Source organism: Athalia rosae, chromosome 5, assembly GCF_917208135.1.
Source record: "Athalia rosae chromosome 5, iyAthRosa1.1, whole genome shotgun sequence".
Lineage (NCBI taxonomy): Eukaryota > Metazoa > Arthropoda > Insecta > Hymenoptera > Athaliidae > Athalia > Athalia rosae.
The window spans coordinates 3,920,629-3,935,748 of NC_064030.1; the positions used below are offsets into that span (position 1 = coordinate 3,920,629).

Consider the following 15,120-nt stretch of genomic DNA (forward strand, 5'->3'; position numbering starts at 1 on the left):
TATATAACTGCCTATGTATTTATTTATTCAATAAATTGTAGATAAAACAGAGGAAGACTAATTTCTAGCTTCAGAACAGCATTTCTGAAGTTTATAATTTAGGCCCAAAAAATTCTCCAGGTATCAGGAGAACAGAAAAACCGAGGAGGTATTCCGAAACCTGGTGCCTCATCATGTGCATGCGTTCCACCCTGTTTGTTTCTTCCTAGTATTGAAAAAAAAGCAACTGATGCATTGCAGGACTGACTGCATGCATGCCTGTGTCTTTGATCGTTCAATCATGCTTTACACCGGTGATGATAATGCAGAGCTCTAGATTGCCGGCCCTGGAAATTGAAAGTTTGTCGAAAAGTGGAGATTTGTATCAGGAGAACAGAAAACCCGAGGAGGTGGTCCGAAACTTGGTGCCTCATCATGTGCATGCATTCAATCCTTCATGATTATTTGTATTTCGATGGAGAGAGCGGCTGATTCTTTGCAAAACGAACTATATGCCTGCCTATGTATTTATTTATTCAATAAATCGTAGATAAAACAGAGAAAGTCCTATTTCTAGCTTCAGAACAGCATTTCCGAAGTTTATAATTTAGGCCCAAAAAATTCTCCGGGTATCAGGAGAACAGGAAAACCGAGGAGGTATTCCGAAACCTTTTGCCTCATCATGTGCATGCGTTCCACGCTGTTTGATTGTTCCTAGTATCAAAGAAAAAGCAACTGATGCATTGCAGGACTGACTGCATGCATGCCTGTGTCTTTGATCGTTCAATCATGCTCTACACCGGTGTTGATAATGCAGAGCTCTAGATTGCCGGCCCTGGAAATTGAAAGTTTGTCGAAAAGTGGAGATTTGTATCAGGAGAACAGAAAACCCGAGGAGGTGGTCCGAAACTTGGTGCCTCATCATGTGCATGCATTCAATCCTTCATGATTATTGGTATTTCGATGGAGAGAGCGGCTGATTCTTTGCAAAACGAACTATATGCCTGCCTATGTATTTATTTATTCAATAAATTGTGGATAAAACAGAGAAAGACTAATTTCTAGCTTCAGAACAGCATTTCCGAAGTTTATAATTTAGGCCCAAAAAATTCTCCGGGTATCAGGAGAACAGGAAAACCGAGGAGGTATTCCGAAACCTTTTGCCTCATCATGTGCATGCGTTCCACGCTGTTTGATTGTTCCTAGTATCAAAGAAAAAGCAACTGATGCATTGCAGGACTGACTGCATGCATGCCTGTGTCTTTGATCGTTCAATCATGCTTTACACCGGTGTTGATAATGCAGAGCTCTAGATTGCCGGCCCTGGAAATCGAAAGTTTGTCGAAAAGTGGAGATTTGTATCAGGAGAACAGAAAACCCGAGGAGGTGGTCCGAAACTTGGTGCCTCATCATGTGCATGCATTCAATCCTTCATGATTATTTGTATTTCGATGGAGAGAGCGGCTGATTCTTTGCAAAACGAACTATATGCCGGCCTATGTATTTATTTATTCAATAAATTGTGGATAAAACAGAGAAAGACTAATTTCTAGCTTCAGAACAGCATTTCCGAAGTTTATAATTGAGGCCCAAAAAATTCTCCGGGTATCAGGAGAACAGAAAAACCGAGGAGGTATTCCGAGACCTGGTGCCTCATCATGTGCATGCGTTCCACCCTGTTTGTTTGTTCCTAGTATTGAAAAGAAAGCAACTGATGCATTGCAAGACTGACTGCATGCATGCCTGTGTCTTTGATCGTTCAATCATGCTTTACACCGGTGATGATAATGCAGAGCTCTGGATTGCCGGCCCTGGAAATTGAAAGTTTGTCGAAAAGTGGAGATTTGTATCAGGAGAACAGAAAACCCGAGGAGGTGGTCCGAAACTTGGTGCCTCATCATGTGCATGCATTCAATCCTTCATGATTATTTGTATTTCGATGGAGAGAGCGGCTGATTCTTTGCAAAACGAACTATATGCCTGCCTATGTATTTATTTATTCAATAAATCGTAGATAAAACAGAGAAAGTCCTATTTCTAGCTTCAGAACAGCATTTCCGAAGTTTATAATTTAGGCCCAAAAAATTCTCCGGGTATCAGGAGAACAGAAAAACCGAGGAGGTATTCCGAGACCTGGTGCCTCATCATGTGCATGCGTTCCACCCTGTTTGTTTGTTCCTAGTATTGAAAAGAAAGCAACTGATGCATTGCAAGACTGACTGCATGCATGCCTGTGTCTTTGATCGTTCAATCATGCTTTACACCGGTGATGATAATGCAGAGCTCTGGATTGCCGGCCCTGGAAATTGAAAGTTTGTCGAAAAGTGGAGATTTGTATCAGGAGAACAGAAAACCCGAGGAGGTGGTCCGAAACTTAGTGCCTCATCATGTGCATGCATTTAATCCTTCATGATTATTTGTATTTCGATGGAGAGAGCGGCTGATTCTTTGCAAAACGAACTATATGCCTGCCTATGTATTTATTTATTCAATAAATCGTAGATAAAACAGAGAAAGTCCTATTTCTAGCTTCAGAACAGCATTTCCGAAGTTTATAATTTAGGCCCAAAAAATTCTCCGGGTATCAGGAGAACAGGAAAACCGAGGAGGTATTCCGAAACCTTTTGCCTCATCATGTGCATGCGTTCCACGCTGTTTGATTGTTCCTAGTATCAAAGAAAAAGCAACTGATGCATTGCAGGACTGACTGCATGCATGCCTGTGTCTTTGATCGTTCAATCATGCTTTACACCGGTGTTGATAATGCAGAGCTCTAGATTGCCGGCCCTGGAAATTGAAAGTTTGTCGAAAAGTGGAGATTTGTATCAGGAGAACAGAAAACCCGAGGAGGTGGTCCGAAACTTGGTGCCTCATCATGTGCATGCATTCAATCCTTCATGATTATTTGTATTTCGATGGAGAGAGCGGCTGATTCTTTGCAAAACGAACTATATGCCGGCCTATGTATTTATTTATTCAATAAATTGTGGATAAAACAGAGAAAGACTAATTTCTAGCTTCAGAACAGCATTTCCGAAGTTCATAATTTAGGCCCAAAAAATTCTCCGGGTATCAGGAGAACAGAAAAACCGAGGAGGTATTCCGAGACCTGGTGCCTCATCATGTGCATGCGTTCCACCCTGTTTGTTTGTTCCTAGTATTGAAAAGAAAGCAACTGATGCATTGCAGGACTGACTGCATGCATGCCTGTGTCTTTGATCGTTCAATCATGCTTTACACCGGTGATGATAATGCAGAGCTCTAGATTGCCGGCCCTGGAAATCGAAAGTTTGTCGAAAAGTGGAGATTTGTATCAGGAGAACAGAAAACCCGAGGAGGTGGTCCAAAACTTGGTGCCTCATCATGTGCATGCATTCAATCCTTCATGATTATTTGTATTTCGATGGAAAGAGCGGCTGATTCTTTGCAAAACGAACTATATGCCTGCCTATGTATTTATTTATTCAATAAATTGTAGATAAAACAGAGGAAGACTAATTTCTAGCTTCAGAACAGCATTTCTGAAGTTTATAATTTAGGCCCAAAAAATTCTCCAGGTATCAGGAGAACAGAAAAACCGAGGAGGTATTCCGAAACCTGGTGCCTCATCATGTGCATGCGTTCCACCCTGTTTGTTTGTTCCTAGTATTAAAAAAAAAGCAACTGATGCATTGCAGGACTGACTGCATGCATGCCTGTGTCTTTGATCGTTCAATCATGCTTTACACCGGTGATGATAATGCAGAGCTCTAGATTGCCGGCCCTGGAAATTGAAAGTTTGTCGAAAAGTGGAGATTTGTATCAGGAGAACAGAAAACCCGAGGAGGTGGTCCGAAACTTGGTGCCTCATCATGTGCATGCATTCAATCCTTCATGATTATTTGTATTTCGATGGAGAGAGCGTCTGATTCTTTGCAAAACGAACTATATGCCTGCCTATGTATTTATTTATTCAATAAATCGTAGATAAAACAGAGAAAGTCCTATTTCTAGTTTCAGAACAGCATTTCCGAAGTTCATAATTTAGGCCCAAAAAATTCTCCGGGTATCAGGAGAACAGGAAAACCGAGGAGGTATTCCGAAACCTTTTGCCTCATCATGTGCATGCGTTCCACGCTGTTTGATTGTTCCTAGTATCAAAGAAAAAGCAACTGATGCATTGCAGGACTGACTGCATGCATGCCTGTGTCTTTGATCGTTCAATCATGCTTTACACCGGTGTTGATAATGCAGAGCTCTAGATTGCCGGCCCTGGAAATTGAAAGTTTGTCGAAAAGTGGAGATTTGTATCAGGAGAACAGAAAACCCGAGGTGGTGGTCCGAAACTTGGTGCCTCATCATGTGCATGCATTCAATCCTTCATGATTATTTGTATTTCGATGGAGAGAGCGGCTGATTCTTTGCAAAACGAACTATATGCCTGCCTATGTATTTATTTATTCAATAAATTGTGGATAAAACAGAGAAAGACTAATTTCTAGCTTCAGAACAGCATTTCCGAAGTTTATAATTTAGGCCCAAAAAATTCTCCGGGTATCAGGAGAACAGAAAAACCGAGGAGGTATTCCGAGACCTGGTGCCTCATCATGTGCATGCGTTCCACCCTGTTTGTTTGTTCCTAGTATTGAAAAGAAAGCAACTGATGCATTGCAGGACTGACTGCATGCATGCCTGTGTCTTTGATCGTTCAATCATGCTTTACACCGGTGATGATAATGCAGAGCTCTAGATTGCCGGTCCTGGAAATTGAAAGTTTGTCGAAAAGTGGAGATTTGTATCAGGAGAACAGAAAACCCGAGGAGGTGGTCCGAAACTTGGTGCCTCATCATGTGCATGCATTCAATCCTTCATGATTATTTGTATTTCGATGGAGAGAGCGGCTGATTCTTTGCAAAACGAACTATATGCCTGCCTATGTATTTATTTATTCAATAAATCGTAGATAAAACAGAGAAAGTCCTATTTCTAGCTTCAGAACAGCATTTCCGAAGTTTATAATTTAGGCCGAAAAAATTCTCCGGGTATCAGGAGAACAGAAAAACCGAGGAGGTATTCCGAGACCTGGTGCCTCATCATGTGCATGCGTTCCACCCTGTTTGTTTGTTCCTAGTATTGAAAAGAAAGCAACTGATGCATTGCAGGACTGACTGCATGCATGCCTGTGTCTTTGATCGTTCAATCATGCTTTACACCGGTGATGATAATGCAGAGCTCTAGATTGCCGGCCCTGGAAATTGAAAGTTTGTCGAAAAGTGGAGATTTGTATCAGGAGAACAGAAAACCCGAGGAGGTGATCCGAAACTTGGTGCCTCATCATGTGCATGCATTCAATCCTTCATGATTATTTGTATTTCGATGGAGAGAGCGGCTGATTCTTTGCGAAACGAACTATATAACTGCCTATGTATTTATTTATTCAATAAATTGTAGATAAAACAGAGGAAGACTAATTTCTAGCTTCAGAACAGCATTTCTGAAGTTTATAATTTAGGCCCAAAAAATTCTCCAGGTATCAGGAGAACAGAAAAACCGAGGAGGTATTCCGAAACCTGGTGCCTCATCATGTGCATGCGTTCCACCCTGTTTGTTTGTTCCTAGTATTGAAAAAAAAGCAACTGATGCATTGCAGGACTGACTGCATGCATGCCTGTGTCTTTGATCGTTCAATCATGCTTTACACCGGTGATGATAATGCAGAGCTCTAGATTGCCGGCCCTGGAAATTGAAAGTTTGTCGAAAAGTGGAGATTTGTATCAGGAGAACAGAAAACCCGAGGAGGTGGTCCGAAACTTGGTGCCTCATCATGTGCATGCATTCAATCATTCATGATTATTTGTATTTCGATGGAGAGAGCGGCTGATTCTTTGCAAAACGAACTATATGCCTGCCTATGTATTTATTTATTCAATAAATCGTAGATAAAACAGAGAAAGACCAATTTCTAGCTTTAGGACAGCAGTTCCGAAGTTTATAATTTAGGCCGAAAAAATTCTCCAGGCATCAGGAGAACAGAAAAACCGAGGAGGTATTCCGAGACCTGGTGCCTCATCATGTGCATGCGTTCCACCCTGTTTGTTTGTTCCTAGTATTAGAAAGAAAGCAACTGATGCATTGCAGGACTGACCGCATGCATGCCTGTGTCTTTGATCGTTCAATCATGCTTTACGCCGGTGATGATAATGCAAAGCTCTAGATTGCCGGCCCTGGAAATTGAAAGTTTGTCGAAAAGTGGAGATTTGTATCAGGAGAACAGAAAACCTGAGGAGGTGGTCCGAAACTTGGTGCCTCATCATGTGCATGCATTCAATCCTTCATGATTATTTGTATTTCGATGGAGAGAGCGGCTGATTCTTTGCAAAACGAACTATATGCCTGCCTATGTATTTATTTATTCAATAAATTGTGGATAAAAGAGAGAAAGACCAATTTCTAGCTTTAGGACAGCAGTTCCGAAGTTTATAATTTAGGCCGAAAAAATTCTCCAGGTATCAGGAGAACAGAAAAACCGAGGAGGTATTCCGAGACCTGGTGCCTCATCATGTGCATGCATTCAATCGGGTTTATCAATCTCTTCTTCTTCGCTGACTGATCAGGACGTTACTGAGTTACTTGCAGGCCTTATTAGATCTCATTATGTGTATCTAATCATAAACCGTCAAGGTCTGATATCGTCATGTGTCGCTCATCAAGAATGTTGATAAATGATGGATACACGGATGTGATTGATGGCAAATGAACAATTAATCGAGTTTTATCTATTGACGAATGAACGATAGGAAATATGACGAAATCAATTTTTCTTCCAATATTATTTGTTTTCAGATAGATTTATTGTTATAGAGAATTGCTTTTACAATTGCTGAGGTACATTGATACTGACATATGTCTTTAATCACGTTTAAATGGTCACTACTTTAGGGAGTACATATTGCATGGCTACATAACAAATGATACATGTGTTTCGATTTAATTTACAACTGTAAGGAATAATCACGGAAATGCACTGACGAACCCAGTGTTATACAAAGATGCAGGGCCGATTTGTTTGGATGATGCCCATCCTACTCCTGTAACAGAAGAAAAGCAAGTTATTCATCATGAAAAACCGAATCGTAGCATTATTGAAGGATCGAGTTATCGCCAACCTTTTGCTCCTCCGGCTTCACCAAAAGCGATGCCCCACGTCACGATGCTGTTCAGTCATCCTTGTTCAATTCCTACGTCCTCATATTGTATCCATTGTTCACCGATCACAACAGCAATTCATCCCTCAGGGTAGTTGGCGTGAGCATTCGATACGTTTTTCTTCCGAATTTGAAAATGGTGCCGTGCTTTGCGCGCTAAGCTTTTATTGGCAATTCCTTGCGGCGAGACGGTGAAGGTTGTTGAAACGAGCCAGTAGAGTTCGTTAAAAACCTCAAGCGCTTTAAATGCCATGTCTGTCCTTATGTCTGAATCATTGGATTAGGGGTTAAGTAATCGCGCTTGTAGTGTGATAATTTTTGCTAAAAACTCCGTCAAAATGTCGAAAAAAGAGAGAATACTTGATCTGAAAACAAAGTGTCGGCTTTGCCTCGCAGACGAAGGTTATATGAGCTACCTCTTCGATGATGTACTTCAGCAGAAATTGGATAATATAACGAAATGTACTTCTGTTGTGGTATGTTTGTATACAAGATTATTAACACCTCCTTATAATTTTCATTGAAAGCAAGTACGTAATAAACCAATTTTTTCAATGGAAGCAGATATCAGAGGACAAAGATCTTCCCAACAAAATATGCCACGTCTGTATGTACAAGTTGGATATGTGGAGTGAATTCAAGGATCAATTTCTTAAATCGAATGAAATTCTCCTCAGTCATTTAGAACGTGGAGAGGAAGATGACCGCAAAGTATGCACATTCTGTGTTCTAGCAATAATATTCGTTGTCAGTGTTCGAATTGAGTCTAATAACACGCATTTATCATTTCAGGAGAAAGTCAAGCTGGAGAGTCATGAGCCTGAACCAATCACACCTGCTAGCATGGACTGTACTACAGAGACACCAGCCACTCCTGAGAACAAACAATTACCCCAACTAGCACAAGAAATATCGGCAATAAATACACAGGTGAAAATTGAGGAAAAGGAAATCAGTGAGGCAGAATCTGAACCTGTAGTTTTACAACGAATTAAGCCTACCCTGTTACCCACAAGAGTTAGACATTTGAGCTTGAGGCGTGGTAAGACCATAGCAAAAAGGAGAGCATCGACTAAACGTTGGGTGGCAAGGAAAAAAGCTCTGTTAGCTGCTACTGGTAAATATGCTTCAGATACTGATTCTATAATTTCAGACAATGAGTCAAAATTATCACCAGTTCAGAAAGCCCGAGCAAAAACGAATGCGGATAAAGAAGTGGAGAAGCAAAAGAGAATTGTAAAAGCACAAAAAAATTTCGAAAAAGATATGCAAGTAGGTCAGGAAACTAAGTGTGACAGCAACACTATCATTACCTCTGCTACAGATGTAACATTACAAGAACGACAAACCGGAACTCAAGAAAACATTACTCATGATAACATACGGCCCAACCAAACCACTCCCTCTTTAGAAAATGCTAACAACATGGAGAAAGACATTAAATTAAAGAAACCACTAGATGAAAAACAGAACAGCTGTACTTCTGAAAATCCTACCTTGAAAAATCACCCTATAGATTCAAAATTTTTATCTAGTAATTCGGACTTGTTAGCACAAAACGACGAGGATAATGGTCCCGCAGGGCTCGAATGTCTCTTCAACTCTGAACCGGTGAAGTCAGAAGTAGATGTTGGTGATGCAATTTTCATAATAACTTCGACATTAGTACTAGCAGAACCCCATTATCTAAACAAGACTGATTTGGGTAATTGTTCCAAAGATGGAAATGATCTAAACGATGATAAAAATAGTCAGGAGCTTAACACAGATATTATTGATGCGGTACAACTACGCAGAATAAATCCAAAGTCATTGAATGAAACTGATAATAAGAGAAACGTCGAGAGATGTTTAAACATTGAGGTTGAAGGAACTGAATTAGAAGCTCTACAGAAAGTTCAAGCAGAATTGACAATTTTTGTCGAAAATGAGATGAAAATCAAACTGTCTAACAAAGTATCTCAAAATACTGAAAAACCACAAGATAACCCTACAGATTCTTTCCAAACTCTAGATCAACAACTTAAAGCAATAGTAGAGAAGGCGATTAGAAGAAATATTGAACCTTCATCCATGCTAGAAAGGACTAATCATGTAGCTATACCCCATGGATATCGTAATCTGAAGGCTTCAACATTTTCACCAGCGTTTGTCAAAGCAGCCATGAGATCCAAAATATTTCAACCAAAAGTTCTATTGATGAGATTAGACCTAACTAAGATGGAAAAACCATATAGGATAAATAACATTGATCTTCCAGAGTTTCAACAGTCTAACGATGATGATATGGACGACCCAAACAGTATTTCTAACAAAAAAGACACTAATCCACCATCAAAATATCATAGGTACAACCTCATGTCTTTGGATTCAGAGAATACTAACTCTTCAGATGATCAAATGGTAACCCCCATCCCAAAAGTCTATAGTAGTAATGTAAAATTGACATCTGATATCTCAAAAATAAATGAGCTATTGGCGAATAAATCATCCGGTTCTAGAGGACGCAACAAATTCTCGCTGTCGGATCAAGTACTTTACGCCATACAGCAGGAACTTGTTAAAGATTTGACTGTCAGACAAGCTGAAAAACCAACGTGTGAGACTGTAGAATGTGATACAACAACTAAAACATTACCAGCACAACCCATAAGCGACGAACCCCTAGTAAAAAAAGTTAAATTTTCTGACGGCTTTGAGAATAGAGAAATTGAGTCAACTGAATTGAATCCTAATGAGTATAGTTGTGATGTTTGCAATCGAACTTTTAAGACCCTCGAAGAAGAGGAAGAACATGTAAAATCTCATTATCAGACTCCATCCTCAGAGGCAACTACAAAACACAAAAAGCCACGTATGATGCGGTGTAAAAGGTGTCATGAAATCGTAGATGCAAGATTAGTTAGAGTCCATATCTGTAGGTCATCTAAGTCTCATAGATGTTACGTTTGTAATTCTACTTTCAGGTCAGAAAAAATGTTAATTTGTCACCTAGAAACCCATGATGAATCCGAATTTAATATTGAAAAAATAGAACGTGGGGAAACTGCTAAGCAGTCGAGAAATGTGATAAGCACTCAAAAAATATCTCAGCATGTATCGGAATCAAATATGTCCAACAATCAATCTAGTGATAGAGAAGTGGACATAGCTAGGGAAACATACACTTGTTTTATTTGTAACAAAAAATTCACGAATGACGTGATACTCAAAAAACATCTCCAACAACATTGCAATGACATAAGTGACGATGAAGCTAGCACAGGGAAAGAACAATATCAATGTGCAATTTGTGGAGATACGCTAGAAACAGAAGAGGCATTGGAAAATCACCTCGAAAAACATCTCTGTGATGACGAGGACGACAACCCAAACCTTATAAATATATCAAATGATAGCGATCATAACAAAGAAATATTCAAGTGTTCGCAATGTACAAAGAAATTTAATTCGGATGTTTTACTTGCCATGCACATGCAGGCTCATGAAGAAGAAGCCGCGATAGCGGAATGGCAAAAGGAATCTACTGAGAATACCAGGCTTGAAGAAGAATATTTCTGTTCTATATGTGTTGAAACATTCGAATCAGAGGTAGCTCTATTAGAACATTTTGAGTTACATAATGAAAATGCCCAAGTTTGCTTTTTATGCGACAAGCCTTTTCGAACCCTTCAAGATCTTCAAGCCCACGTTGCCACTCATTAAAAAAAAAAAACAAATCACCGAATTTCTCTTCAATAATTTGATTCCAATATACAAAATTCCAAATGATTCGTATGATGTCACCTATAATTCCCCCGCCCTTACATTATAATAGTTTTAAGTGTTTTCACATATATTATAATTTCAATCTTACTGTTGTATTTATGAATATATTTACCCACATACGGAAAAAATGGAGGAATTTCAGTTCTATACCGTTGTAAGATTTCCTCAACTGCAGACTAACCGAATCTTCTCACACCGATAAATTCGTGCCACTGTAATTCAAATGAATGCAAAAACGAATAGGTACAATAAAAGAATGCAAAATCGATATCTCTTGGTATTTCATTGAAAAATACACACATTCCGAATCACAGAAAGTTACGGAAATTACTGAGATTCAATCGAAGGTGGATAATAAGAACCCAATTTATAACTTAACAAATTGTGGTCAATGAATGTACTCGTGTAAGCGAAAAGTACGGAGATTACTCGCGATTAATCTGAAGTAAATTGGTAAAAATCATACCCCGTTTTTGATTTATATTCGACATCCGTTCATGGACTGTTACTATTGTAATGCGTTGATTCGTCTTACTTGATAACAGTAGTTATTTTTAAAAATATATATTTTATATAGGTAATTTATTAGATATACATTATAATAAACTTTATTATACACAAACTAAAGCCTACATAACAACTTCATGGAATAGGTAATATTATTCACTGACAATAATTTTGGCGATCTATCGAAATGAGCGTTGAAATAAATCAGTCGCGCGCGAGCTAAATCAGAAAATCCTATTGCTTTCTATTCTAATTTATTTACATGAATATTGTGTTTCGCAATGAATTCTGCATACAGTACTCCGTTCCCGTAGTACAACCAAAGATGGTTGTTGTATTTTTTTTGCTTTTTTTTACTATCTCTGATCTGGATTTGTGATAGTCGGCAACTAGTATGCATGCATAGAAAAAACTAGTGACTCATAGAAATCATTCAATCAACGAATCAAAGATAAGTATCATTTCGTTTAATGTGATGTACATTTATATGTATAAGTTTTGGTCATTTTGCGTTTTTTTCAGCAATAAATTTATCGACAAGTATATCATTTTATCAGAAAAAATTACCCCTCATTTAAATCTTGTTATACAGTTTTACCGATTTTTATATACATATGTTTAACCAACGACAATTTACGAATTATTTTATAAATGTTGAATGATTTATTTAACCAAAAGAGCTACGTTTTTTTTTCTCACTTCGTCAACCATCAAATGTTCATTATTGGACACATTCGTCGACACTTTATTTATGTTGCTCACGAAACATAAAAATAAAAAAAATAGATGTGGAAGTTTATTCAACATTGAACACCGCTGATCAACATGCAAACAGTTAATCGAAAAATAAAATAAGAATGGCGGAAATAAGAATAAATTACTAGTGTAGAATCCATACACGTACTTCGTATGCTTTTCCCAGTAAAAATGAAGACTGGCCACGGAAAACGAAAATTGATTGTTTGAAAATATTCCCCTGCGCGGTTAATTAAGTGAAATAAAGACACAAATCGTGTATCTTAGCGAACGAAATTAAACTTACCATCGTGGCGAGAGTATAATTATCCCCAAATAATCATCAGATTCTCTTCATTGACCTGCATTTGTGATTAATCGGTTGTGTTCAATTGATCACCTGATATACATTAGTTAATTTCTCTTACATATTTCATTACATAATATTTATAACTGATGTATTGCTACAGTATTAATATTATTATATACAATGACACCATTTAGATAGACATTAGATTTCAATGTTTTAATAACAATAAATTAAATATGATTTCAATTATTTCTGCCAAAATGTTCTTACCGCGATAACAAATATAATAATGATAATGATAATAATCCTAACAATAATAAGTCACGAAATGTATGACTGTACATAAATTTTTTCTTTATTTACCAAAGAATTTAAAATTGGCATACGCGTCATCATCGTCTGCATTATCATACTTTATTTTTACAACTAGCAACGGACGTCAACTACCCTAGCTATCTTTCGAAACAAAATGTTATCTTGAATCTCCTTTCTTCTACGAATGTAGAACTGGAAATAAAGAACAACAATACAACCCAGACAAATCCGATTTGCTACAAGACTTGTCAAATTTATAGTTTTCACATAGTCGCTGTAACCGTATGCCTTTCACTGACCTGCATCTTTACATTTTAGTATATTCAGGTGATAAAAATGAAAATATTGTTTCCTCTCATACATAAAATATAAACAGCCTTTCGGATAACTGAATCTTCTACATATTTCAATCTAATAAATTTACAGAACCCATAAAAACTTCAAGGGTCGTTTTCTTGGTTCAAACAACTTTACAAAATGCATGAAAATGCGAATGCTCCCTCGTATTTCGGTTGCTCTAACCAACTGATTCGACGTAGAATGGTTCCATAACCATTCAGATGGCTAAATTACCAACGAACTGATTTGGTTTTGATTTTAAACTACTGAGACACCAGGTCTACATAATTAGCAGGATACAATCCCACTCTCCCATCCTTCCTACCCTTGCACCATCCCTGCTCGTCTTCATCTTCCAATTTTTCAAATACTTCGCCTGAAAAGGCAAATTGTTCGATATGAGAATTTTTTAAAAGACTGTTGCATAGCTAAATAAGATGTGTATACCTTGTTTGAAACTCAATTCATCCGCTTCGGCACCTTCATAATCATATAATGCTCTGACGGGAACTCCGGGTTCTCCGTTGTCGACTAAAGGCTCGCCACCATCTTCGTCCCATTCTTCTTCTTCGAATGGATTAGATTCTTGCTTCGCGTTCGTTCCATTCCTACAAAATTATGATACCCTTATAATTCCACCCCTTTTCACACCGTACTTGTCATAACAAGGTTTTCCTTCACAGCATCTTTCTTTTTCATATCTCAATGTTAATCTGCGATTCAGTTAAAAATTCAAGTTCGACCACATTAACATGAAAAAGATGCGAAGCATCACTGCATAATTTAACAGAAGGATGATTGAGAAATGTATGAATAAATTTAAAATTCACTAACGTGATCGTAGCGGTCCTGTTGACAGTGTTAGTCTCATGGTTGTTCTTCTCAGAGGTCTGTTTGCTCGAGTTGATGGTGTCGGTCTTAGTATCTGGGAGCGGTGCATCTGTTGGTATTACTCGTCCTGCGGGTTTGACTCTGGCTTTATGGTTGACTGGTGGGAACTCCTGTTTTTCCAAAAAAATTCCAACAATTATGAGAATTCTATCCGCGATGTTGTTTATTCTTAAGGATCGTGAATGTATTCATTTAATGAATTTCAAGTCAGAAGTTGCGTATCAACATCGTCAGAATGTTACACACGCAGATTACTATATGCTAGTATTCAGCATACTAAAGCCAGTAATATTTTTGACAACTTTATGACTTGTGAATGCATGATTGAGGAATATCTTCCGAAAGAAAATAAATAGTCGAAAGATTTGATTGTCGTCTGGACATGTTTGAAACGAATTACGCTAGCAAAATCATGCACATGATGCAACATTTCACTGTCAATCTTTGAGTTACTTGTAAGAGATTAGAACGTACAGAAATCTTTTGGGTAATGAAATCTAGAACAATATCAAAACTCCATAGTCCGAAAAGTCATTGTTCTCCCCAATATGATTTTTTATATGGGTAGCTATGAATTTCGTAATTCAAAGTTGCATTTCTATTCTAACTCAATGGATTTGCTGCAAATATTATAATGAGGGATCGACACATCGTACTAGAACATAATAAAATGTGAGATACCTAAAAACGGATTCGATTTTAAAATAAAACAAAAAGTAAATGAAATTATTATGAGCAACTATAGCTTTAGCTTAGTATAAATTGAGTAAATGAATGAAAAAATTTACATGCAGATCTTCACCGACAGGGCGTTGATTGATGAGAGTGATGGACCCAGCAGGTAATGCCTCCTTTGATTTGGAACCTTTGGTGATGTCACGGAACTCCTCCGTATAATCCTGCATAATAGCAACACCCACACAATCACATGCATGCATTCCAAATTTCAAATCTCTAATCTATTCAATACGTAGCGATGCAACTATGTTATATTTATAAATATATGCGGCTTTTAAATACATCGGTGCGCTTCGAGGAATATGGATTTCGTAATATGATTGTCATCTCATATGTATGTTCAATCATTATCGG

The 15,120-nt window shown here is 37.9% G+C and overlaps 2 protein-coding genes across 6 annotated transcripts in view; one reads left to right on the plus strand and one right to left on the minus strand.

Annotated features, from left to right (window-relative positions):
- The first annotated feature begins 7,357 nt into the window (after nucleotides 1–7,357).
- Nucleotides 7,358–11,199, plus strand: LOC105690967. Its single transcript, XM_012409170.3, has 3 exons — nucleotides 7,358–7,639; nucleotides 7,728–7,874; nucleotides 7,956–11,199. The coding sequence occupies exons 1-3, from the start codon at nucleotides 7,502–7,504 to the stop codon at nucleotides 10,866–10,868; spliced, it is 3,198 nt and encodes a 1,065-aa protein (XP_012264593.2). The 5' UTR covers nucleotides 7,358–7,501; the 3' UTR covers nucleotides 10,869–11,199.
- A 297-nt stretch (nucleotides 11,200–11,496) lies between these two features.
- Nucleotides 11,497–15,120, minus strand: part of LOC105690973 (protein kinase C and casein kinase substrate in neurons protein 1) — a 40,231-nt gene continuing 36,607 nt past the window's right edge. For 4 of the 5 annotated variants that reach the window (XM_048655849.1, XM_048655851.1, XM_048655852.1 and 1 more), the window contains 4 exons: nucleotides 14,817–14,927; nucleotides 13,972–14,138; nucleotides 13,585–13,745; nucleotides 11,497–13,513 (listed from right to left, as the gene is read on the minus strand). In XM_048655849.1, coding sequence (XP_048511806.1) covers nucleotides 13,401–13,513; nucleotides 13,585–13,745; nucleotides 13,972–14,138; nucleotides 14,817–14,927 — 552 coding nt within the window. In that variant the 3' untranslated portion in view covers nucleotides 11,497–13,400. The remainder of the gene's footprint in view (nucleotides 13,514–13,584; nucleotides 13,746–13,971; nucleotides 14,139–14,816; nucleotides 14,928–15,120) is intronic. The other variant, XM_048655853.1, reaches the window with a different exon arrangement.

Coding starts and splice junctions, on each gene's coding strand:
- LOC105690967 (XM_012409170.3), top strand. CDS start 7,502: ATGTCGAAAAAAGAGAGAATACTTGATCTGAAAACAAAGTGTCGGCTT. Junction 7,640..7,727: donor CGAAATGTACTTCTGTTGTG/GTATGTTTGTAT, acceptor CAATGGAAGCAG/ATATCAGAGGACAAAGATCT. Junction 7,875..7,955: donor GAGAGGAAGATGACCGCAAA/GTATGCACATTC, acceptor TTATCATTTCAG/GAGAAAGTCAAGCTGGAGAG.